General features: G+C 39.3%; 1 protein-coding gene and 1 pseudogene across 1 annotated transcript; both read right to left on the reverse strand.

Moving 5' to 3' along the window:
• Positions 1–9,004: 9,004 nt before the first annotated feature.
• On the reverse strand, positions 9,005–16,081 carry LOC121775156 (beta-hexosaminidase 1-like). Its single transcript, XM_042172158.1, has 15 exons — positions 15,677–16,081; positions 15,513–15,596; positions 14,881–14,916; positions 14,492–14,603; positions 14,328–14,398; positions 14,106–14,236; positions 13,428–13,444; positions 13,010–13,058; positions 12,120–12,220; positions 11,393–11,452; positions 10,948–10,981; positions 10,519–10,617; positions 10,239–10,298; positions 9,897–10,147; positions 9,005–9,362 (listed from the first exon to the last, which is right to left on the reverse strand). The coding sequence occupies exons 1-15, from the start codon at positions 16,043–16,045 to the stop codon at positions 9,196–9,198; spliced, it is 1,641 nt and encodes a 546-aa protein (XP_042028092.1). The 5' UTR covers positions 16,046–16,081; the 3' UTR covers positions 9,005–9,195.
• A 2,402-nt stretch (positions 16,082–18,483) lies between these two features.
• Positions 18,484–25,977, reverse strand: LOC121774545 (annotated as a pseudogene).
• Between the last annotated feature and the right edge of the window lie 1,005 nt (positions 25,978–26,982).

The raw sequence follows: 26,982 nt of genomic DNA on the forward strand, positions 1-26,982 counted from the left end.
ATTTCTTCTTCCAGATCACCATTCAGAAACGCAGTTTTCACATCCATTTGGTGAATCTCAAGATTGTGCAAAGCAGCAATCGCAAGAAGCACCCGAATGGAAGTGATTCTTGTAACAGGTGAATAGGTATCAAAAAAGTCATGCCCTTCTTTCTGCTTAAAGCCTTGGACAACTAGGCGAGCTTTGTACTTATCTATAGTACCATCGGGCTTATATTTCCTTTTCAGAATACACTTGCACCCTAAAAGCTTACAGCCTTCAGGCAAGTCTACTAACACCCAAGTGTTATTTCTCATGATGGATTCAATTTCATTGTTGATAGCTTCTTGCCACCACGCTGCGTCTGGGCCAGACAAAGCTTCCGCCACTGACTTTGGTTCGTCATCCAACATAAAAGTTATGAAGTCGGGACCAAATGTCTTAGCAACTTTAACTCTTTTACCACGTCTTGGTTCAACATCCTCAGGACTTGACCTCGTCCTTTTTGGAGGATTAGAACTAGTGGATTCATCCATCATTCTTTCACTAGAACGATCCTCTTGCCTCTTGCAAGGGTAAACATTTTCAAAGAATATAGCATTCCTTGACTCAATCGTTGTTCCTTCAGCCACGCCAGGCACAGCTGATCTATGGACTAGGAAACGATAGGCACTACTATTAAGTGCATGGCCAATAAAGATGCAATCGACTGTTTTAGGGCCTATTGCAACTTGTTTCGGAGGTGGTACTTCTACCTTCGCTAAACACCCCCACACTTTGAGGTATGAATACGAAGGTTTCTTCCCTTTCCACAACTCATAAGGAGTCACATCCCTATTTTTTAGTGGAATTTTGTTCAGGATATGATTCGCTATTAACACAGCCTCCCCCCACATGTTCTGGGGTAATCCTGAATTAATCAACAAGGCATTCATCATCTCTTTTAGTGTTCGATTTTTGCGTTTAGCAACACCATTTGATTGAGGAGAATATGGAGCTGTGGTTTGGTGAATTATACCACTTGCATGACATAATTCTGCAAACGGAGCTACATACTCACCACCTCTATCACTTCGAACACACTTAATTCGACAATTAAGATGATTTTCAGCTTCATTTTTGAAGTCTTTAAACGCTTCAATTGCCTCATCTTTACTTCTTAATAAGTAAAGGTAACAATACCTTGTGCAATCATCTATAAATGTGATGAAGTACTTTTTACCACCTCTTGTTTGCACAAATTTCAAATCACATACATCTGTATGGATCAATTCAAGAGGTTTTGTGCTTCGCTCTACCGAATGGAACGGCAGTTTAGCCATTTTGGCTTCAACACACACTTCACATCTTTCTTGTGAGTTAAACTTATCTACTTTTAGTAAATTAAGATTTACTAATCTTTTTATAGCATTTAGATTTACATGTCCCAGTCTATTATGCCATAAATCAGAGCCTTCAAGCAAATAAGAGGATGTGTTTTCTTCCTTATTGCTTATTCCTTTTCCACGGTGAATGACCGTAACGTTCAGCTCAAAAAGTCCATTCACTAGGTGGCCTTCACCTATGAACTTTCCATACTTGGTCAATAAAACCTTTTCACACTCAAATTCTAGTGAAAATCCATGATTTAGTAGAAGTGAGCCTGACACCAAATTATTTCGGATGTCTGGGACATGCAATACATCCTTAAGGGTAAGAACTTTTCCAGATCCTAATTTTAGGAACACATTACCCACACCAACCACCTTAGAAGAGGCTTGGTTTCTCATACGTACTTTTCTACCTCCAACAGATTTGTAGGTAGAAAAAACGCTTCTCTCGGAGCACACATGACATGTGGCACCCGTATCAACAAACCATTCATTTGGATTATTACCATGGTCCACGTCGGAGACCATTGCGACCACCTCGTGATCTTTGTTGTTTATAACAGCACGTTCAAATAATTTGCACAATATTGTCTCCATCAATAAGTACACAATTATATTGAACCATATGTGCATTGGTATATTCAGTAACCCATGCATCCCAATTACTACTACCAAGTCTAAATTGGTCTTGCTTGTCAGATGACAAACGATAAACACAATTCTCAAGAGAATAGATCTCAAGGAATTAACCATTTCGTAGCCCATGAACATTGGTACTGTTCGTTTCTTCATTCCAGCTTTGGTGCTCATGTTTCCTCCAACTTCAATTGGTATAATCCTGCCTTAGAAGAGTACACTAATTTGTCTTGCGATTGTTACAAATAAGGGAAGAAATTCCCAAGCCGTGTACAGGCGGTACTCTAACTATTACAATCGAAAGGAAACTTTGCAACAAAAAGAGAAATGAAAATTACAATGGAAATAAAGCAACCCAAATTTATAAGTCGAGTCGAGGAAAGCCCTCTTTCCGCAAGACAAATTACGCCCCGGCTAGTGCTCACGGAATGGCGTATTGCCCCCAAAGATAAAACGACTTCCTCCTAGCGTGTAGAAGCACCTCAAACCCGCTAGGCACCGGTGAACTTGATGGAGTTCCGAGAATCGAACTAGACAATGCTCCTAAAAAGCTAACTAGAATGCTTGAGAGCTAGAGAGAAGATAGAATGTTTTGTTTGTGTGTTGTTGGTGTCTTCTTCTCCTCAAAACAAGCCTATTTATAGGCTAGGAAACACAAGTGAAAGGTCTTGTAATTAGGGCACCTCATAAAGGTTACACCATGTGAAAAGCCAAAGGGCTAGCCTTTTGAAATTATCACATGTGTTTTCCTACAGTCCGCTACGGGGCGGACGCCCCGCCCACTATAGTTAGCCGCGGCTTAGCCGCCTCCGGGGCGGCCGGCGCGCCGCCCCTATAGTGGATGCTCTAATAATTTTTCCCACGAATACACGCATGCATATAGAATTAATAATTAAAATATTATTCCCTATGTCCTATTCAAGTTGTCCACCATTCTTTTTTAGTTTATCTCATTTAAAACGTCCACTATCTATATTTGGAAATAAATATATCTCTAGTCTCACCTTATTAAAATATTCAACTACCTTTTACCCTCTATTTACTCCACTTAACAATTTCTTCTAAAATTATGGACACATCTTAAGTGGAACGGAGGTAGTACTCTATATGTCCATGAGTCCATCCCTCTTATAACAAAAGTAATCCCATTAAAAAGAAGTTATTTTTGTTATGGCTAGTTTTCTTTTTTTTTCTTTAATTATTTATTTGATTTTATTTTCTATTTTATTCTTTTTACTTATTAACTTTATGATTTCTTCTATTTTATTCTTATTCAGCTTAGCTTCGTGCTCAAAAGAGACGCATAAACTGTAATGAGACGGATGCAATATTAAGTATTAACAGGTTGCACGAATTTGATCCGAACTTAGACCTGAAATTATTGTATCCAATTTTTTTTACTACTCCTTATCTTTATTGTAATTAAGGTTGGGTTTTAATTTTGCTTTTTTACAGAGCTGTTGGTTGTTAATAGATCTTCACTATTATGCAGACACCAATTAGATCTATAAAGTGATATAAAGTTCGGTTAATAGTAAAAAGTTACATTCAAATATATGGAGTGGACTATGCATAGACATTCACACATTTGTGGCAAAGATGGTTTTATACAATGTGATAATATCAGTTGTTGTGAACCAAGATCGACCTCTCAACTAGGTTACCAACAATGCTTCTTGCATAGTAAAAGTTACTCCCTCCATTCCCTCATAGTTAAGGCGAAACTTTTCGGCACGAAGTTTAAAAAAAGAATGTTGAGTGTGTTAAATAAATAGATAAAAACATAAGAAAGAGAAAAAGATAGAGATAATAAAGTAAAAAGTGAATAAAGTAGACAGAATAAAGTAAGAAAGAGAAAAAAGTTACTCCATCCGTCCCTCTGTAGTAGATGCATTTCTTTTCGGCACATGATTAAAGAAAAATTGTTTTAAATGAGTTAAGTAAAAGGATAATAAAGTAGAAAGGAAAAAGGTAAAGAGATGAAGAGAGAGTAAAATATTTTTTGCCAAAAAATGAAATGACTCAGCTACAGTGAGACAACCCAAAAAGGAATACGACTCAGCTACATAGGGACGGAGGGAGTACTATATATGGAAATGACTCAACTATGAGGGAACTTCCCGAAATGGAAAAATGACTCAACCAAGAGAGAACGGAGGGAGTATATTCGTTCTAAAGACCAACTGACATATATTTTGACCAAGTCGGTAAACTCCAAGAGTTTTGGCAATGTTCTAAACGAGTTAAGCGTCGGTAATCCCGTCACTTAACTTGAGGGATTGTGTTAAAAAGATAAAGATGTTAGAAGTCAGAGAAAGGTGAATCTAATCAATGCTTTACATGAGATCAAGCAACACATCAACTTCCCAAAATAAGCTATCAGGGCTTATGTACTAGATAGAGATAGTGTCAAGATAGTCTTTTTAAAATGTTGTTTGATACACAAATTAGTTTTGTAGATATAAAATTGTAAGGACAAAATTACCCTTTTATATTCAATTTCTTTTATACATCTTAAATATCTATTTTTTCAATTACTTTAATTATATAATTGATTATTTAAATAAATTAAATGACTCACGATTGATTGGTAAATATTATTATTAATTACAGCAAAATTGATTTGATTATTCTTAAGGCACATAATTAAAGCTTACTTATATACATCTTAATATATTTAATAAATATTACTACAAAAATTGCATAAAATTAAATGACTCACGATATTTAGTAGGAGTATTAAATATCTAATGAAATGAATCCCAATTCCCAAGTTCCAACACGATATTTAGTAGGAGTATTAAATATCTAATGAAATGAATCCCAATTCCCAAGTTCCAACAGTATACTGTATACCCAAAATCCATTATGCAATTTGTCTCATTTCCCACTCCTAACTCTCTCTCTCCCTCCCTCCCTCTTGCCCCATTTTCTCGTTCAGCCCATTCTCCACCGCTTCGACTCCTCTTTATGAAAATGGTCGACGGCACCGGCTATGCCCCTGCTGGAGGGGCTTGGCCTTAGCTGGTTCCGCCGCTGGATGGAAGCACTGTGGTCTTCTTGATAAGGTAGAGAGAGGGTGAGAGGAAGAGGGAATTACAGAAGAGAGATATGGTAAATTGAGTTGCAGAAGAGAGAGAAACTGGAAGTGAGAGTGGGTGAGAGAAGAATGTTGCAGAGAGAGAAAGGAGGGTAGTTATGACTATCATGGACAAAAAGCTTATTATCGGTGGTTTTTTGTGAGATAGTGTATTACCAAATTTCTGGATAGTCCACCGGGCCGAGACGGACTTTTCACTTTTTTCGGGCTTAGAGATATAGATATCATACCAACCAAAAACTACATAGAACCTAGATAGCAGGCTATATCTATGGCTATCGTACCAATCAAACACGCCCTAAGTTGTGTATTAGGATAGAAAAATACATACTTAGTTCCATAAGACCTCCACAATGCCGCCCAGCCGAGCGCCGGCGCTGGGCGGTTCGCTGGGCGGTCTATTGCAGTCGCCCAGCGGGCGAATGGAGAGAGAAACCGCGCAGCGCTGGGCGGTCCGCTCAGCGCTATTGCAGCGCCCGGATCGCCCAGCGCACCGCCTAGCGCGAAATTTAAATTTTTTTTTCCCGAAACACTATATATACGCGCTTTGCTCGTCATTTTCTATTTTTGTATTTTTTTTTCTCGACAGCGACGGATGCGGCGACGACGGAGACGATGAGTGAATTGGCACTCCTTTTTATTATTGTATTTTTTTTTAAATTAATGTATTTTTTTAAATTATTGTACTTTTTTAAATTTTAATATTATTATTAAACTTTTCCCGTATATGTCTCGTAAATTAAATTTCGTATATTTTGTGATTGTTAATTATTTCATTTTTTATATATTTGTTAATAGTGATGTGGATATTATGTGGCTAGGCTATGGCTGGGCTATTGCTGGGCTATTTGCTTGTTTTGATGATGTGGCAGGAGGATTTTTAGTGCTGATGATGTGGCAGTGGCTGGGCTATTGCTGGGCTATTCCTATTGTGGATGGCCTAAGAAAAACATGTAACCTCTTTCTGAATCATTCAATACAGAAGACAATTATCAGTTGTTACAAAGTTACAAAATTTCATCTCTTTCCCAGTCTTTTGATCCATGTTTAACAGTGGTAAACTCATTCTTTTTTGTTGCAAGACAAGCTAGTCCTTTGAATTGACTGGATTAATGATTTTCTGCAAATAGATTTACAGAAGGTGTTGGGACAAATTGTATATCAAGTTCTTCAAGAACAACAGATGGTACTAAGCACAATCCCAGGCTTTGCAGGTCCGATCTTCGTTCTCCTATCTGCATCGCTGTTTGGTCTCCTGATATAATGTGAAACATTTCCTGCAAATTACATTAATAAAACATGTGAAATATACCAAGCAAAGAGAGTCTAAGAAGTAAAATGTTAAAAAACAATTAGGTTGTAAGAAAAGTTAAACACCTTAATCTGGTCTTGAAGTGCTTGGATTGAAACAGAAGCCTCTAGAAGCACTGAAGCTGTGTCTGTCTGCAAAAGAGAGAAGTATAATTTCAAAATAGAAGTAAATATAGTTTCATTATTCATTGGTGCAAATTGTAAGCTGTTTCTTTCAGTTGCTACCTTGCCATAAGGAGAAACTAGCTTTTGAAGAGTTGTGAGTTTGTCAGTTAACTTCTGGCTTCTCCTCCTCGACGTAGGCTCCTGCGAATTCGACATCAGTCAAGTAGTGTTCTGATGTACCATCCTCACATATGTATGACTATTATTTCTTCATTATGACATAAAGAGAAATTGCACCTTCTCTTTGTGCACTTTTGGCTTGAAAGCGCGTTTGCCTTTTCTTCTCCCTCTCCGTCTCTTTAGTTAAACTGGAAGTGGCACCCTCAGCCGGTCTCTTTCTTGCATCTTGAATGAGCCGAACATCCTATAAAACCACGGACGGATTGCTCATGAAAAGCCCGAAATCTCAACCATTTTACCCCACCAAATATAGTCCTTTTTTTTGACTATGTGCATCAAATTTTATTTGTTAGTATTGAACTGAGTAAACAATTCTTGTTATATTCGTGATTACTTGTGTGATTATTTCCTAACAACCGAATAAATTAAGTATGGAAGGAACTCAGTACTTACGTTATTATGTTGAAGAAAAGTGGAGTTCCATGGTTGGGGTAAAAGGTGTTTTCTTGTAGAGGCATGTAGTTCGTCTGAGAAGTTGATGTTGATTCTATATAATTAAAAAATGTGAAGCCATAAGATTGTTGAATTTAGACAAATAAAACATGATTATAACTATTGATTCAAAAGAAATGTTGTGATCAAACCTGTGACAATAATGCTATCCACAGTATTTTGTAGATCAAAGTGAGCATGATCACTTGCAGCGGCGGATCTAGGATTTTTGATTTGGGGATACGATAAATAATTATATATCTTCGAGTTTTAGAATCGGTTAATTATCTTCTCTTTAACATGTCATTGTTTTTTTTAAAAAAAAGCTTCATTATCTAGACTTCCATTGTCAAAAATGAAAATTCTTATATTTATATATCATGGATAATTTATTTAAGCTTTTATTTTTAATGATAAAACATCTTTTGGCTGATTTAAAAAGAATTTCAACAATTTTTTAAAAAAAAATTAAAAAAGATATGCATTAGAAATACAAAAGATAAAAATATTATGTATTACAGGATGATTATAATACTTTACAAAATATTTGAAAAATGATTAAAGTAATCTAAATATATTTAAAAAGATAAATACATTTAATACAGAAAAAGTAATCTAAATATATTAAAAAAGAAAATAAATACAAAAAAAAGTTTAAAATACAGAAATTTAAAAGGAATTAAGCTTGAAAATAGTGAAAAGATAAGGAAATTAAATATATTATATAAAATTAAAAAATGTTATATGAGAAATTAAAGGCATTAAATATTATAATGCATTAGGAATAATAAAAGGTAAAGAAAACGGAAAAATCAAAGAGGAGAAGAGAAAATTATGAAACGGGCAAGAGGAGACTCAAACTTGGGCTTGGCCGGAGAAACCCAGAGCATTCTACCGCTAGGCCATCAACTACAATTGGTTATAATCGAATCCTATATAGTATTATTTCAAATTTTTGGGGTACAGTTGTACCCCTTCGTTCCCATGTAGATTCGCCGGTGATCACTTACTAGTCTCCATAGAAGCACAAGCTATTATCACTGGGAAACCCGTCCAAATTAATTTTAAGGACACATTTTATTTATTTATTATTTATAAATATATCAATTCAATTAAGGTAAAAATTAAAATTCAAGAATCAGAAAATGGCCAATAACTCAACTTACAAGTTGGTGTTTATTGGTGAAGGAGTTTCTGTCAAAACCTCACTGCAACCTGAAAACTATTGTCATTACTTTCATTACAAAAAAATCTAAAACTAAAAATAAAAGGAAATGTCAAAAGCATAGAGAAAAATATTCTTCATGATTTGTACTACCATTGTTAGTGTAGGAATATGGAGAGAAGCAGGAAAGAATGCCATTCTTCATAGTTATTATGGGACTAAAAAAAGGCAAATAGATTACATAATTCACTTTCATTGAATTATGAAGTCGTTTCTAAACTAGATTAGATTGAATTGTTTAAATTGACTTCGGAAATTTTCTAATCATTAGGAAAGAAAGTAGTAGTAAAACTCAAGCAGCGGAATCCTTTTTACATATACCTTAATATTCTAACAATAATTATGTCTTTTGCTGGTAAAACAACAATCACTTACATTTTAAATAAAGCAAAAATGGTAGTATAAAAATTAGTGGGCCGTTAAAACTTAACGTTTATAAACTTTCCGACAATTTGTATAACTTTTTAAATGTGAAATCTATTGAAATTTAAATTATGACAAACGGTAAAATATGCATCTTGTATCTCTAAAAAAACCTGCATATCCGCATTAAAAAAGACGTAGATCTATGTGGAGTTTCAAAGTATTTTTTCGTTTCAAAAGAAAAAAAAAAGGCGTAGATCCATAAAACCTGCATATCCACATAAAAAAACACCGAAAAAGGAAAGTCAATGGAAAAAAAAGGAGCAGCAATTGGTATAGAGACATCCACAATCACAATACAAAGCAGAGAAACAAGAGATGGCAAGGCTTATGTTTTGGTTCAATTACTCAGACTCAACAGAATCCGCTTCCCTTCACTGTCTGTAGCAAGAACCCGGGCCAATTGGAGGTCTACGAGCATAGAAGTTTCTAACCGGGGCTGCTGGGACACCACGCCTCGTCAGCAGACAGCGGAAATACTCTAATCTTTCCAGCACGGTTGTACGCAAAGATCCAGACTCCTGAGCGCTCCACAGCCGCTCTGCAGGAACGTGAAACAAATTTAAATTAACGGCGAGGCACCATGACATGTCAATTTTTCATAACTGAATCATGCCACATTATCTACGATAGGACACACATGTTCAAGGCTCTAAAATAGTAAGACAGTGAATAGCACGTGAGACTCAGTGACCAACTACCAAAGAAAGAACGCTGGTGATTTTTGAACTACTCATTTTGTCCAGGGTTGATCGATTCATATTCATTTTTTGGGATGTTCCAAGTTAAACGAGTCATTTCCTCTTTTTGGCAAAAATCAACCTTTTTAATTTCTCTTACTTTATTCTCTCATACATCGTTCTCCACTTAACCCACTAAACACACTCTTAAATCCCGTGCCTAAAAGAAATGTCTCGATCAACTTGGACAGAGTCGCAGAGGGAGACATTGACATCAATAAGGCAAGTCTAGTTGTAAGTTTGAATTGGATCTCCTTGAACAAGAAACACTTTTACATAAATCGTCGACGCTAAACTGCAATGAGGAGTGTAATACAGTGCTTTTAGAAACATACCTGCTGCTGCAGCTGCTCGAGGCCATATTGTCTGTTGTACATCTGATGCATCAGCTGTTTCACCCCACATGCAAACTTCTCCCCCAAGCACAAGTTTTTGTTGCGAAGCATCGGTTATGTATTCTAGCGGCTCAGCATAATAGACTAATTCCCAAGGGACATCTAAGTGGTCGAGATACCAGAAACCTTGGTTACTGTAAATGCATCTAAAACCTTTCGCCACAGCCTTTGGACAAACACCAGCTCCTAGCCTATATTTTCATCATGAAAGTATGTTAGGCCAGAGAAGTTAACGACTTACTAGTATATCTAACATTTTAATGCTACAAACTAGATACACACCAGTTATGCACCACGGTCTTGGGGTTGAGACTTGTAGGAAAGCTGTTGAAGGTTTCTTCCCTGAGAAGGAGACTATATATCATACACGAAAACTGTGCAATTATCATAAAACTTCTTAAAAGTCGAAGAAGCACACTCCTGACTGACTAAAGTTCAATATTCAACAGTTGGTATCTGTTAGAATGACAAATGATGGTGAAAAAAGGATATCCAGCTACTTGTCTATAGTTGAAAAAGAGAATAGAATCCAGAAATGTTTTTGAGAAGACTAAGAACTTACCAATTAACTGGAGTCCAATTTAGAGATATAGCTATTTCCTGAGCTCGGAGAACAAAATATTTATATGCATCTTTAGCAGTCATATTATGATCTTGAAGCCTGCATAAATGATGTAACCGTAATCAACGCAATAGGTAGAAAGTCTAACAAATAATTGTATCGAGAACAATAGAAAAACACCACGCAAGTTCCAAACAACAGAAAATAATTCATGGTCTTTACAGAGAAACAAAAAACAGGACCGGCTAGATGATAGATTTTCCTATACAAGTTAATGGAGACAACAATTTCCAAGACCAATAATATGAATTTTGTGAATTTTGTGAGTTTAGGCGGGGACTTTATTTATAAGGACCATATACATGACACTTTGCCATAATGCAGCTAGCAATCCATCCGGAAGATAATAGACAAGGGCTGGGAACTTACCATTGCTGCACATGGGGGGTTGAGGTCCAACAATCTGCATAATTTTGAAGAGGCGGAATGAGAATGAAATCAAATAAATGGGCAGAAGCAGTAAAAATAATGCATCTACAGACAGAGCACACAGTTAAACTACCATATAAAGTGTTAACTTGTCCCCCAGCCTGCAGAAACTAGTGCTAAGTTCCTTCATCCAGCAAACATAATGCTAGATCTGAGGGAATCGTAACCATACCTTTTCTCTCCCAGAAGTAATCTTACTTAATCAGTAGTTTCTTGACACATGATTATGTCTCCAGGAGAGATCTTTTACCAATCCGCCACTTAAGCAGTTACATGTGTTGCCTCTTGGTGCGGAAACACAATTTTATCTTATCTCACTTTAAGTTTAAAGATAAACAATTTGCAATCAATGAAACAGACCAAAAAGCAAGAAGATAAGTGTTACCTGTATTGACCTCATCCCCGCCTAAATGGAAAAGCCCAAAAGGAAATATCTTCTTCATGTCTGCAAGTAAAAACCAAAACTTATTCCATGGCAGAGAGTAGTCAGACTACAAGAATGTTTTCTCAGCAATATGTCTATTCTTATATCCTTTGATGATGCAAGCCCAACATGAATAGCAGCATTCATCAAATAATTTAAACATCTAGAAGCTGGAAAAGCTAGTAACATCTGAAACTAGCCTAGCAACAGGTGAGTTAGTTTCAATTTATGTCCACCAATGTACATATATGAGAAATTAGAGGTGATGTGTCATGTTTTTTCAGATAAGAAAAATGAAATAAAAATGGGATTAATTAGTAAACTAAGTTGCAAAGGGCCAAATATGATACTTCAGCATTACTAACTTGCGCAGTAAGATAATATATAATTTCCAAACCCCAGACCCCATGAGGAAGACTCATTCGCAATGGACTGCACTAGGAACTACTTTAGTATTTGTACTCTGCTTTGCAAAAATAGTCCAGTAAAGTTACTTAAGCAAGAGTCTCTTACTGTAAGGAGTGAAGTTTGCAAAGTTCCAAGTGGATTAGACAAAACGGTGAGATTCAGTTTGCAAATAAATGCAGCAGTCTACTGGCAGGATATGCAGAGTATAGATTGTTGCACATCAAGAATGTGAACGGGCAGCATAATATCACTTAATTCATTCAAGAGAACATATTGTAACCTGAGAGTATGCCAGAGATCAAATCAAAAGTAAAGTTTTTTGAAACATCCAGAGGCTCTCTGCACGAAGAGGATGGCCAAAGATCAGGGTATCCTGTTCCCCTGCATATAGAAAACGCTCATCTGAACATGAACATTCAGAAGTGGTTGATGCATTTAGCAGATAACAGTGACTATGTCACGTTCTTGAATATGCATATATATAATGGTCGGACTTCTTAGTCAATGTTCCTATAGTCTAATGTGTCAGCGGAAAAATAGCCCAATCCTCAAAATAATTTACTCGCAGTTAATGCTCAAAATGCAGCAAGAACCTATCAAAAAGTACAAGTTGGCATGTATGCACCACTTTACTCTTTCACCAAGATTTCTAATATAATAAAAGAAGGCCAGTTCATATCTAACTTCAGCGGAAACTAGTAATATTAAGATACATATTCCATGTCCACAAAGCTCATTAGAGATTTGCACGATTTGCACATGTTCCAACAGAATATCTCCTGCATTTTTCTTGGTTTTGGGAGATGTGCATGGAACACTGCACCCATACAGGGAACTAATTACCCAAATAGAGGCCTAAGTGACAACCTTGATTATGGCCACTAATATATAACAGTATAGAAAACCATGGAAACTATTTGTTAGAAGTTATCCACCACAACTTCCTCATAAGTATTACTACTATGATTATATGAACCAACTTGCAACAATTAGATGACAAGTGCTGCTATTAAGAAGTAAAGGCACTGCATGTTATCTGCAAAATCACCATGTGATCTAAAGGACATAAAACTTACTAATAAAGAGTAGAATAAGCAATAGAAAATAGTTTAGCTTTAGACAAATATTAGTAACTTAAGTGAAAGAATAACTTAATCTCTTAACTTTTACCATGATTCTGCATGTCCAGGAACATCAACTTCTGCCATGACGTTAATACCTGAAAATGGAAACACAAGAAATATTGAGATAATGTGCAAGGAAACAGAGAGGACACATTTGGACTCGGGTTCAGAATTTGACAAATGATTTTAGCATGGTCAAGCAATCCTAATTTCAATACCAACATCATAAATAAAAGGATCTACTATCATTCTCTCATAGACCAGTAATTTTTTGCAGTAAGTATTTTTGGTGATTCCAGAATTCGGAACATTCGTATTCATAGGATGACAAGGAGAAAGCTTCAGAGGACTTAATATAAAAGGACTTGAAGTGAATGTATTTAACGATTAAATACTCCAACAGATCAAATTGGGCACTAAAGAAAAGATACATAATATTTTGTTGATTATATGACACAACGTACCTCTCTTTTTCGCAAAACTTCAATGTAGGCCACAAGGAGTATATGTTGCACATGGAACAAATCATTAGTTTCTCATGAGGCCAAAAAAAACAGAAGTAAAAGAAACCAAGATGGAATGTATGCATTCAGTTAAAATAAATTAAATTAAAATTCTTGAATCGTTATTTGGATCAATAGAAGGAAATCAGTGGATTAACATCCTCCTGCATAAGTTCAGATTCCGAGGATTATCCATATACAAAGAGCCTATATTTTCTGACACTGGTAATGGAAAGATAAACCTACAAATTCTTAATTACTTTTTTATAGAGTGCGGATATAAGAAGATTCTATGCTAGCAACTGGACGCAGGACTAATGCATAATTCAGATCAATGTGCGACTTTCTCAACACTACAGCCTAAAGGTATAGAAAAATTATTTGAAAACTTAGAGCAATACTATAGGAGGTCGACTCTAAATTCTCAAAAGTTGAATCAAGATGAAAATTAGGAATATGTATCGTTAGAGTGACTAGAATTTTACAAGGAAAATAACACAAGGTTTGCGAAAGTAAAATTTAACTGCTTAATGCCACATTCCAAACTCCTAAAAATAATAGGACCACTAAAATTCCTTTCTCACTTCTGGTAAGACTTAACACTCATTCAGTTGACGGGTGACAAAACTAGAAGCTTACTCAACGATTTCAGAAGCATCGTCTATGGTATACCGCTCCCATTTTGTATATGCTCCCTTCCACAATTTTGGGAAACTTGGGACTTCAAGAGGAAATGACTGTTCATCTATGATGTGCCAGTGGAGGACATTCTACTGAATGCAATAATCAAAATTCTTAAAAATATAAAATGGAAACAAATGTCTAGAGAAGGAGAAGTAATATTTGATTCACATATCTTACAAGTTTAGCATATGACATAGACTCTATAACTTGCTTCATTATCTCAATTGGCAAATAATGCCTAGAAGTATCTGCAAAACATGTAGACATGATATTCAACTTGAAGCAACCTTGCACATAAGCATAATAAAAGAAGAATGTCAGTCAAATATTGCCCCACTTACCAATCAGAAGACCACGGTATTCAAATCTCGGCTTATCTTGGATGTACCATGGAGCATTGTACAGTTTTACAGTTTTGGTTCCATAATCAAAAGAACATAGCTGGCTTAATGTCTGGACAAAAAGTATAAACAAGGGTAATTAGAAGGTTAACAATTACTACAATTCTACCTTGTAACTAATTTTTAGTATTATCTGAGAATCTCAATAAACATTAATGTTATTTTTTACAAGTCCATTAATTTTTCACTTTGCTTTCTTTTATTGACTTGTGAATCGGAGGCCAACCACGTGTAGACACATATCTTTGACACTGAGTATAAAAAATAGAATCACACAACTTTCCTGAACAAGTTCTCTTACACAATCATGAACCTACTACTCAATGTACCTCTAGACCATGCAGCGCTCCATAAACAGAATTTGCCTGCAGTAAGTAATAAAAAGTTTAGGAAGATCATATACGAAAATAGAAAAATGGAACATCAGGATACATAACCAAAGCATTTACTGTCTGTACGTCAGTCAAAGTCAGCAATACGAAGTCATGTTCCTAATTTCTCTCGCTTTTGCTGTTGGTTTACACTCAAATAAGTATGAAGATTTTGGAAAGGATGGAAGGGGTCAAAATAACAAAAGAAGTCCCAAGTGGCTGTCTGGCTGGTGAAGTAGATCATACCTCATTGGGTGAGCCAATAAGCTTGGTAAAACAAACACTACACATCTGACGAGCTGCTACATCATCTTCCTAAGTCAACTACTAAGAAGAATTGACATTCTACCATCATCTTAACCCTTGGAAACTTATTTGATTCATATAAATCAGTCTCATCAACACACTGATCACATAGACTTCACCAAATTCACGTGATTTTCCACTCAATAGGAAAGTGCGAAAATAAGACATTAATAACAGGTAAAAATAGGAAATACAGGAATCTAGCCTCAGAAGAAATTCACGATTTCAATTTCGAACATAGAAATTCAATGAAGGAACAAAATCAATGATAGTATTGAGTGCACCTCAATTGTGACTTCACCGATCACCGAATGCGCATCTCTGGCGGCCACCAGCAAATTGTAACTCTCATCCACTCCGAGTTGAAGCTACAACACACCAGACAAAAAAGTTGAACAAAAATTACTCGAATTAAAGCAAACAACTCCGTTTAGAAATTCAAAATTACCTCCTCATCATCTGAATGGACAAGTATAGTCAGTTTATTGAGATCATAGTCAATTCCAGAGCTCGGTAACTTCAAACTAGCATGTTCAAATATGATTCTCTTGTACCTATCAAATGCTTCGGAAACGATTCGAGAGCCACCGCCGTTTCCACTGGTAAATAGCGTCAGATTGGGGTTAACGGTGAGAGTTTGGTTGCCGGAGGTGTACTGCGACGGCAACGGCCATATGTAAGTCGGAGAGTCATCGGCGCCGTGGTAATTGAGCTGGTGGAGGCCTATATTCCGGGAAGTAGTGAGCAACAGTTGCGAGAGGAGGAGAAAAGCTGCGAGTAGAAGAGAGTCGGGGTTGAACGATGATGGAGAGTTCATTTTTTTTCAGAGAGGAATTGGATTGAAGTAAAATGATTTTTGTCTGTTGCTCTAATTTAAAACAGCAAATTACAAAATTAAAATATGATTAGTAAAATATATTAAAACAAAATGAAATAGATTGAATGATAAACAATGAGATAAAAATGTCAATCATACTCAGTCCGCTCAAGTTCGGGTCAATCATATTATGTTAATAAGTTATTCAATTACAAGTTATTCTGTCTTAGTTCATCTGTACTCTAATATATATCTCACTTTAATCTGACATCAATTTTAAAAAAATATAAATAAGAATGGGTTAAAAAGTTAATAGTTGGTGGGTCTTATTTTTGTAGGAGTATAGTTTATAATAAAATAAAATATAAGTGAAACCGATTCATGATAGCAAAAATAAAATAGGTTCAATTTTTGTCCTAAATATATGGCCGAAATACGAATTTGGTCCAAAATATCTACTTTATGAAAAATGAGTTCATAAAAAATGAAATTCTTGTCATAGTGGTCCTTTTCTTATGATTCAATCAAAAACTGACGGTCAACTCCTGATTAGTGATATTTTGACTGTATTAGTGAATTTTAATTAGTACAAACCATCTTTCTTTCTCCTTCTCATTCATCTCAAGAATCTTAATTTTCTCTGCAAGAACACACTACCTCAACTCCCATAATTCTCTTCCAATTCACTATTGAAAACCCTATGAAGAAATCGCCCAGCCCTTCAAAGCTAAACGCCCATTTTCTGACTCCCACAAGTCTCGATTGCTAAGTTAACAATCATTTTCTGACGACGATGGAAGTAGTCCAGTCCAAAGGAGCCGCTCAACGGTGAGCTACGAATCTTCATGGAAGCAGCAGCTCCACACCGGCTAACCATCACGAAGAGAGAGAGAGCTTGGAAGTGGCCGTACTGATTGCACAGGGGCATGATCGAGAGGGTGTAGCGGTGAGCAGGGAAACGAACGAGAAAGACAAGGGAAAGCCGTAACGGAAAGAGAGAAAGAGAGGGAGGCAGATCTGGAACAGTGTGAGGGCGACGGTAAGGCGCCATCACACGCTGGCTACGACGGAGGAAAAGAGCGGGCAAGCGACTGACAGAGGCGGCCGCTGGAATTGAGACAGAAAAGAGAGTGAATTGGTTGGGATTGAGGAGATAGAGAGGATAAGCGCGAGAAAGAAAACCGGCGGCGCCGCAACGGTAGCGGTGGAGGGGCTGAATTTCGTCGGCGGGGAGAGAATTTTAACGAAGGAGAAGGAGAGAGAGATGGGAGTCGTGAATTTGGAGTTTGTCTCTGATTTTTAGAGATGGAGTCGAAAAGTGAGAGGCTTAAGCACCACGCCGGCGAAGACGGCGAGCGCTGGAAATCCGTTTCCGAAAGGGAGCGTACCCTGGTTTTGCCGGCGATTTGCTAGTGGAGACAGGGTTTTTGATGAAGAAGGTGGCTAGCTTTTTTTTAATTTATTTTTTTACTTAATTATATATTAATATTCTAATTAGGTTAAAATGTGATTAATTAGCATTGACTGTTAGTTTTTTAACGGAGCCGTTAAAAAAGGACTACTTTGGCAACATTTTTATTTGTTATGGACTTGTTTTTTAAAAAGTGAATATTTTGGATCAAATTCGTATTTCGACCGTATGTTTAGGATCAAAATTGACCTTTACTCTTAAAAGAATATAGACCAAAATTAAAAATTGAGACATATAATTATGGACGGAGGAAGTATAATTTAAGAGTTACAAAGTATCCCATATTTCATTCTCCATTATCCATCTATTTTACTTCCTCTGCCCGCGAATAGAAGTCCCGTTTTTTCATTTCGGTCGGTCTGTGAATAGTAGTCCCATTTATTAGACTCCCTCTGTCCCACAAAGATTGTCTCACTTTGACTGGGCACGAGTTTTAAGAAATGCAATAAAAAGTGAGTAGAAAAAGTTAGTGGAACGTAGGTCCTACTTTTATATATTAGTTTTATAATAAAATGTAAGTAGAAATGAAATAGTGGAATATAGGGTCCACTGCCAAAAATGGTAAAAGTGAAATGAGACAAATTTTGTGGGACATACGAAAATGGAAAAATGGGACAATCTTTGTGGGATGGATGGAGTATTTATTACTCTACGATTTTTTCAAAACGAGTGCAAAAAAAATGACATACTTTTTTGGGAGAGAGGGTGTAGTACATAAAATCTCTTGCCACAATCAACTTCTAATTGCAAGCCATCTGTATAAAATACGTAATGCTACAATTCCCACATTCAGACATTCCACAGTCTCTAAAGAATAAATAACAAAAACTTAAAACCAATAAAAAAATCGTAACAGAAAAAAAAACAAACAAACCGTAAAAATTACATTGCATCAGTTTATACACAACAACAATAGAGTCGAAAAGAGAGAAAGAATTCGGTATCATTAGGCAACCAAATCCATAACTCAAGCCCTCTTATTCTTGCTCCGAACCAACAGCGACAAGTAGAACAAAATCTTAAAGAAAAATCCCCACGCAATAGTGACCCACAAACACCCCATCTTCGTCAGATCCGTCACCCCCTGCTGCAGCAGTATATCCGCCCCCGTCGTCACGCACGTGTTCCTCGTGATCTTTATCCCCAACGAGCTGCTCAAGCTCTCCAGCAGCTTCCCCTTCAGCTCCTCCGGCACCGCCGCCAACGGCGTATTGTCAAATATTTGCACGACCCCGGAGAGGAACGTGACGAACGAGCTCCCGGCCCAGAAAGATGCGAATATTATTACTAGATAGAACATGAAGCTCCAGTCTAGCCCCACCGCCCAGAAGGTCGTGGCGGTGAAGGCTAGGGAGAGGAACATCAGCGACGGCAGGGAAACTGCAGCGTGGGAGATCACGTACGACGACCTTCTGCAGGCGTTGTACGCGGTCTCCCTCATGAAGATGTACCTCTCATGGAGGAAGACTGGGAGCGCGTCTGCGCACGTGTAGAACATGGTGGACATGGCGAAGGCGAAGAACCCCACGCGCTCCTGCACCCCCTTTGGGGAGGTGTCGAGGCGCCAGAACACGGTGGCGAGGATGAACCCCGTCACCATGACGGCCCCTAGACGGACGCTGAATAGCTCTGGCATCCGTCTGGAGTTGGTTATGGACCGCTTCGACAGCACTGCCATCTCGATCCATATAGGGTTTGCGAATGTCGGGACTAGTGAGGCCGGGGCAGCGGCCCCGGTCCACATAGGGTTTGCTTGCGAATGTCGGGACTAGCCGGGGCCGCTGCCCCGGACACTAGCTTCCCTTTCGAGATACTCGCGCTTATCGCTTCTTTCAGGGATAAATTTGTTGCGTTATCGAGACGGCATCGTTTTCTCGTTTGAGCGCGTGCCATGTTTTGTTGAACTCGACGAGGGCTTTAGTCCCACCGGGTGAGCCCTCGAGCTCGCGGATGATGTCGAGGGTGAACTCAGGGCGATTCTCTTCCTCCGGGATGGGGTGCTTGAAGTCTGAGAAAAAAACCGGGAGATTCGACGGTGAACCGCTGTAAACCGTTTGCCCCCGGGACAGGAAAATCATCTGGTCGAGCAACCCGAGAATCCGATAGCTCGGCTGGTGGATCGACATGATCACGATGCTCCCGCTTTTCGCGATCCTCTACAGCACCTGCACTGTCAAACCCTAGAAGACACAATTCAAGGGAAGAAATAAATCTATTTTAGGAGAATACCAATTAGTGATTATACCTAGAATAGATTGATATGTTTCCAAATATACTTGTATTTCTCTCCTATAAAAAGATATCATTGTATACAATGTAAAACACACAGAAATACAGAAATAAGAGAATCATAAACTTTGTTCTCTGCAATTCACCATGCCTAGCATTTTATCCCTTATCCATCTCGGTTACCATCTTCAAGATGGTATCAAAGCAGGTTATTAAGGTGGGGACTCAGAGAGAGTTCATCACCGTCCCAAGGATACCTTTCCCGACCGTCTGTCCTTAACCCTGTGAGCAAACAAAATGTCAGAAACCACCGAGAGTTCAAACACAAATCCACATAACACAAACACTTCAAACCAAACCAATTTTCCACCAGATTTCGCGGCACAATTTGCCGAATTCCTGAAATTTAAGGAATTTTCATCAGGGCAAAGCTCGAAAAACCCCTCAACCCAGCCAGAATCGCTGGGGGAAGGAACCATCAAAACAAAGCTCAACGGGAACAACTATCCCATATGGGCCAACCTAATGAAGAGGGCTATTGGCGGTAAAGGGCTGACCTCTCACATAATAGGAGTCTCAGACCCCGAACCGCCGATAACCGACCCAAATTACCCGAGGTGGCAGCAGAGAGATCACTGCACCTTCAATTAGATTATCAACAACATCGAATCCGACCTTGTAAACGAAGTTTCTCAATACGCGACCGCCAAGGACCTTTGGGAAGGCCTGGCAATCACGTATGGCAGCGGGAGAGATCCATTTCAGGTGTACGACCTACACAGACAATGTATGACGATCAAACAAGGAGGAATGACCTTGGAAGCATTGTGGCAAAAATTACAGGATCTGTGGATATCCATAGACGCCCGAGATCCAAGCACGATTGACCATCCTCCGTCAATCGAGAAAGACAATCAACGGACCCAAAGGATGAGGATGTATCAGTTTCTTACCGCACTCGATGAACGGTATGAATCAGTCAAGAAGGAGATCATCAACAAAGAGCCATTACCGACTCCTCGAGAGGCATACGCGATGGTGAGGCGCAATGCTGACAATGCGTGAATATTGAAACCTACTGAACAACCAGGCTCCGGAGTTGGATCGGGACTGATCGTATTCGACCGCAACAGGACCAGTCAGCCTCCACCGCCACCACCGGCGCTGTCCCGGTATCCAGCCAATCACCGCAAAGGTGACGAAGATAAAAGCAAATTGTTTTGTAGCCATTGCGGAGGAAAGAGGCATACAAAAGATACCTGCTTCCTCATTCATGGGTATCCCGAATGGTGGGATGAAATGAAGAAATCCAAGCTCCAGAGGGCGGCGAATCGCGGCGGACCGAGGGCATCGGCATCAACAGCAGCGGCGGTCGGAGGCCAAGCCGCCTACGCCGAGCACGCGGCGGGTGGCTTCGGTACTCCAACCACCACCGGAAATTATGGCGGACGCGGGGAGGAGAAACCCGTGGCCACTGTCACAGCGGCGAGAGTGCACATTGGAGGAGAAGCAAACGTGGCAGACCCGTCTAGGGTTTGGAGTGAAGGTAAAGGGGGGTTCTCTCATTTGAACCTTCCAAGTTCTGCCAAATCACGTTTTTTACCCCATCCCCATAGACTTATTGTTTCCAGCCCCAAAACTCCTCACATATTGCACCCCGTACCCCACTTCGAAAATAACTCCTCTAAACTCCCCAAAATTCCTCATAAACACATTCCAACCCCTAAACCTTGTGAAAATCTTGTGATACATCCCACAATAAAATGTCAAAATTCCTTTGAAGTCTTGGCCATGTCATCTACCTCAGAAATAGGAGAAAAGAATAAAAATTGGATTTTTGATTGTGGTGCAACTGACACAATGTCTTTTGATATGTCTGATTTTGAAAGTATTTCCAAGTCAAATAAAACTCATGTTCAAACTGCGAGTGGAGATCTGGCACCTGCTCAAGGGGCGGGAACCATCACTATCTCCCAAACCCTTCGACTCTCGAATTGCTTCTTTGTTCCGTCACTATCTCACAAATTATTGTCAGTTAGTCATGCGACTAAAGAATTGAACTGCAAGTTACTAATGCAGCTTCATTTCTGTTTACTGCAGGATACCAAATCGGGGACGATAGTTGGGCGTGGCACTGAACGACACGGACTGTACTATGTGGATGAGGTGGCCCATCAGAGTACTGCGTTGCTGTCTCACGGACTAACCGATAAGCAGGCTTGGCTTTGGCATCGCCGGTTAGGGCACCCATCTATAGGATATTTCCGTCTGCTTTTTCCTAAGTTGAATTCTTCTTTTACCTTTAATTGTGAAACATGTTTTTTGTCCAAAAGCCATAGACATTCGTTTAAGTTAAATTATACTAAAGTGAAAACTCCATTTTCATTAATTCATTCGGATGTGTGGGGGCCTGCACCTGTTACTGGGGGATCAGGCTTTCGCTATTTTTTGTTGTTTGTTGATGATTATACACGCATGACTTGAGTTTATTTCTTAAAAACAAAATCTGAAGTTTTTGACAAGTTCACCCAATTCTATACCTTCGTACAAACTCAATACAAACACAATATCCAAATCCTTCGATCCGATAATGGGGGGGAGTTTGTCAATTCTAAAATGCAGTCTTTCTTCACTGAAAAGGGATTAGTCCACCAAACCACCTGTCCACATACTCTTGAACAGAATGGGGTAGCAGAAAGGAAAAACCGATATATTCTAGAAGTCACACGAGCCTTCCTAATCGAATCCCGAATCCCAAAATCTTTTTGGCCAGAAGCCGTAGCCACTGCTGTCTACCTTCTAAACCGTCTCCCTACCAAAATCCTGGACTTCAAAACACCTTTAGACATCCTATCTGCCCAAGCCACTATCCCATCATCTTTTCGTCTAGAACCTAGGATATTTGGGTGCTCCGTCTTTGTCCATATTCCCAAACACGAGCGGTCTAAATTTTCCCCTTGTGCTGTTAAATGTGTTTTCCTAGGGTATAGCCGGAATCAAAAGGGCTACAGATGCTATGATCCTAAAACAAGAACCATGTATACCACCATGAACTGCGACTTTGTTGAGGGAGAATACTTCTATAGCCAACCTAGCGGTCAGGGGGAGAGTCGACCAGAAATTTCGGAAAATGACTCACTAGGCTGGCTACCGACACCAATACCCGAACCTACACCTACACCCGTACCCGAACCTACACCTACACCAATACCCGAGCCTACACCAAACCAGGAAGAGAATCACAACAGTCAGGGGGAGGGAAACTTGACGAGTCCAAGTCAATTTGTTCTAAACGTCGGTCCACTAGAGACAGTTAGCGGTAACACCTGGCCGTCAAGTTCCAATGTACAGGACGAGGAGTTCGGGAACCTCGCTATCTACCCCGGTCAGGGATCCTGAGGTAAATAGTCATAACTCTGGAAATATTACTCCTGTGGAAGAAACTAATAGTGACAGGGAGAATGAGGAAATTGAGGAACAAGCAGACATGGGTTATGAGTTACCGCTAAGGAGTACGAGAGGCGTTCCTCCTCGGCGATACTCTCCAGACTGGAAAGGACGAAAGTCCCAATATTCTGTAACTAATCTTGTGCAAGGACATCTCACAGAAATGGCTAGAGCTTTTGAGGCTGCCCTCTATGAGGATGAGATTCCTCAATCCTTTGAGGAGGCGATGAAACACAAACATTGGAGGTAGGCAATGAAGAAAGAGATAGATGCCTTAATAAAGAATGGAACATGGGAGAAGTGTACTCTACCAAAGGGAAAGAAGCCAGTTGGATGTCGATGGGTCTTCACAATCAAAAGACGAGCAGATGGTTCAATCGAGAGGTATAAAACACGACTAGTGGCTAAGGGATACACTCAGGTCTATGGAGTGGATTATGCAAAGACGTTCTCTCCGGTAGCCAAGCTAAATAGAGTTAGAACACTGCTGTCTATAGCTGCATCTAGAGATTGGCCTTTACATCAGCTGGATGTCACTAACGCCTTTTTACATGGAGAGTTGAAAGAAAATAAGGAAGTCTACATGGAAGCCCCTCCAGGTTTTCTTGGAGAATTCGGAGACGGACAGGTATGCAGATTGAGGAAAACCTTGTATGGACTAAAACAGTCTCCCCGGATATGGTTTGGGAGATTCTGCCAGGCAATGTTCAAGCATGAGTATGAACAAAGCCACTCTGACCACACATTGTTCATTAAGAAGAAGGACGGCAAGGTGACATGTCTGATCATCTATGTGGACGACATGATTATCACAAGAGATGATGAAGAAGAAATCAAGAATCTGAAGGAGAATCTATCTAAGGAGTTCGAGATGAAAGAGTTGGGGGCACTGAAATATTTCCTTGGAATCGAAGTCTTGAGATCGAAGAAGGGAATCTTCCTGAGACAGAAGAAGTACGTACTGGATTTACTAGCAGAGACTGGTTTACTAGATTGCAAGCCCTCAGATATTCCTATGGTACCCAACCATGGATTGAAGACAGAAGAAGGAGCAAAGCTAGCAGACCGGGAGAAGTATCAACGATTGGTGGGAAAGTTGATCTATCTCTCACATACTCGACCAGATATTACCTATGCAGTTGGTATAGTCAGTCAGTTTATGTACAAACCGCAAGATGACCATATGGAGGCTGCCTTGAAGATTGTAAGATATCTGAAGGGGACTGTAGGATACGGAGTACTCCTAGAAAAAGGAGGAGATCTGGAGGTTCATGGATACACTGACGCTGATTGGGCAAGCAATCCAGTTGACAGGAAATCTACGAGAGGATACTTCTCGTTCGTAGGGGGAAACCTGGTCACTTAGAGAAGTAAGAAACAAAAGGTCGTTGCCTTATCTAGTGCGGAAGCAGAGTTCCGAGGAATCAAGAGTGGTTTAACGGAGATTATGTGGTTGCGGATGTTACTTACGGAGATAGGATTTGAATTTCCTCCAACACAGAAGAGTCAGTTATTCTGCGACAACAAGGCAGCGATCAGTATTTCAGAAAATCCAGTGCAACATGACAGGACTAAGCATGTTGAAGTAGATCGACATTTCATTAAGGAGAACCTAGAAAAATGAGTCATAGAATTTCCATTTGTGAGGTCAGAGGATCAGTTGGCAGACATCTTAACCAAAACTTTGAATTCTAAAGTGTTCAAAGAAGTTCTTGGCAAGTTGAGCATCGGAGATGCCGCGACTCAACTTGAGGGGGAGTGTCAAACCCTAGAAGACACAATTCAAGGAAAGAATCAAGGAAATAAATAAGTCTATTTTAGGAGAATACCAATTAGTGATTATACCTAGAATAGATTGATATGTTTCCAAATATACTTGTATTTCTCTCCTATAAAAAGAGATCATTGTATACAATGTAAAACACACAGAAATACAGAAATAAGATAATCATAAACTTTGTTCTCTGCAATTCACCATGCCTAGCCTTTTATCCCTTATCCCTCTCGGTTATCATCTTCAAGATGCACCACCATGTACGCGCTCGTCGAGTCCAAACCGGACGTGGGCTCATCGAGGAATAGTAAAATCGGGTCGTGGATTATATCTGTCCCGATCGACACCCGCCGCCTCTCTCCCCCCGAGATGCCGCGGTGGCCTTCATCGCCGATGACGGTGTTCGCCGCGTTGCGAAGCCCTAACTAGTCAATTAGGGCTTGCACGAGGAGCTTTTTCTTTGACTTTGACAATGTTCGCGGCAGAACATTAGGGTTTCCTCAACGGTGAGCATTGGAAAGAGGAGATCATCTTGCATGACGTAAGCAGAGATCACTTTCAACATCCTCGACTCCAGCTGCTCACCGTTGAGAGTAATCGACCCCTTCACGCTCCCCTTCGCCATGCGATTCGCCAGAGCGTCGATCAGCGTCGACTTCTCGGACCCCGACGCGCCCATCACCGCCATGATCTCTCCGTCACGCGCCTCCCCGGAGACGTTATTTAGTATCGTCTTCGCCGACGAGAACCCCAACTCGGGGTCCGTCGCCGGGCGGCGGCGCAAATTCGGGAGGGCGAGCTTGCGGCGGACCTTGACGCTATACGTGATGTTGGTGAAAGAGAGGACGAACAGGATCGAGCGGGTGCCAACGCCCCCGCTGATCTCGAGCGCCTGGTGCGCGGGCGTCTCGTCGCCGACGCACTGGAGGAGGTGGCCGAGCGTGGGCGACGCGAGGACTCCACGCGCGCCACCTCACTCGGAGGGATGTTATCAGCGACTACTCTCGACATTGCTGATTGTGAAAATATTTGCTTAATTATGAGTAAATACAAAGAAGAGAAGAATTATATATATATGTGTGAAGAAGCTGATGGCAATTAGGTGGAGTGTTGTAGGAGTTGTGAGCAATTAACAAAGTTAAAGAACCTTCTGCATTGCTATGAGATATGAAATTAAATTTGATAGCACACTTTATTGAATCTTGAAAGTTGAAAGTGATGATTAATTTATAATGATAGTACATATTTTAATTGGTGCCGTTATTTTGCATGAAGAGTGTGAAGTGTAGAGGGGTGTGGGATTGAATTTGTGGAGATGGATAGATTTGAGAGGTGGCCAACATCTCCTAATCTTTTATCTACAAGTATGGCTATATTTGGTCAAGACATGTGGACGTTTCTGGTTTGTTGAAGCGTGATTAATTTAGGTAGGGATGGTAATCTACTGTTTGGCTTACCCAATTGGGACTTTATTTAATAGTGTATGGATATAGTGCTTGAATTCTTTAGCCTTAAAATTACTATGTATTCAACCTTGCTCATCTAGGGGTACTATATGTATTCAACCTTGCTCATCTAGGGGCAAAAACATAGCATGTACAGGATATGTATTGTTGTATCATCATATATAGCCACATATGTGATCATGCACACATCATGCATGTATATATATAATATATACTCTCTCTTTTCCCATAATAAAAATATTTTTATCATTTAGTTCTGTTTCATAATATAAGAGTTTCTTTTTACTTTTACTATAAAAGGAAGTATGCCCTGCAATATTACACTAACTCATTATACTCAAATTTTTTTATAAAACTAATATTGCATCATCCCTCTATAAGTGAAGCGTTCGAGATTTAAAATACTACTTCCTTCGTCCCTTATTATTTGATGCATTTCTTTTCAACATGGGATTTGATAAAGTTGTATTTAATAATATAAGAAAGAATAGAGTAGAGGAAAGAAGAAATAATAAAGTAGGAGAAATGATAAAGTAAGACTAGCTAGATG

Source organism: Salvia splendens, chromosome 17 (genome assembly GCF_004379255.2).
Source record: "Salvia splendens isolate huo1 chromosome 17, SspV2, whole genome shotgun sequence".
Classification (NCBI taxonomy): domain Eukaryota; kingdom Viridiplantae; phylum Streptophyta; class Magnoliopsida; order Lamiales; family Lamiaceae; genus Salvia; species Salvia splendens.

What these genes read in the sequence shown, in the direction of transcription:
- LOC121775156 (XM_042172158.1), bottom strand. Translation starts at nt 16,045, where the DNA reads ATGAACTCTCCATCATCGTTCAACCCCGACTCTCTTCTACTCGCAGCT. An exon ending in TCCATTCAGATGATGAGGAG is followed by an intron (nt 15,597 to 15,676) that starts GTAATTTTGAAT and finishes GGTGTGTTGTAG; the next exon opens with CTTCAACTCGGAGTGGATGA. An exon ending in AATTGGACTCCAGTTAATTG is followed by an intron (nt 10,299 to 10,518) that starts GTAAGTTCTTAG and finishes TCTCCTTCTCAG; the next exon opens with GGAAGAAACCTTCAACAGCT.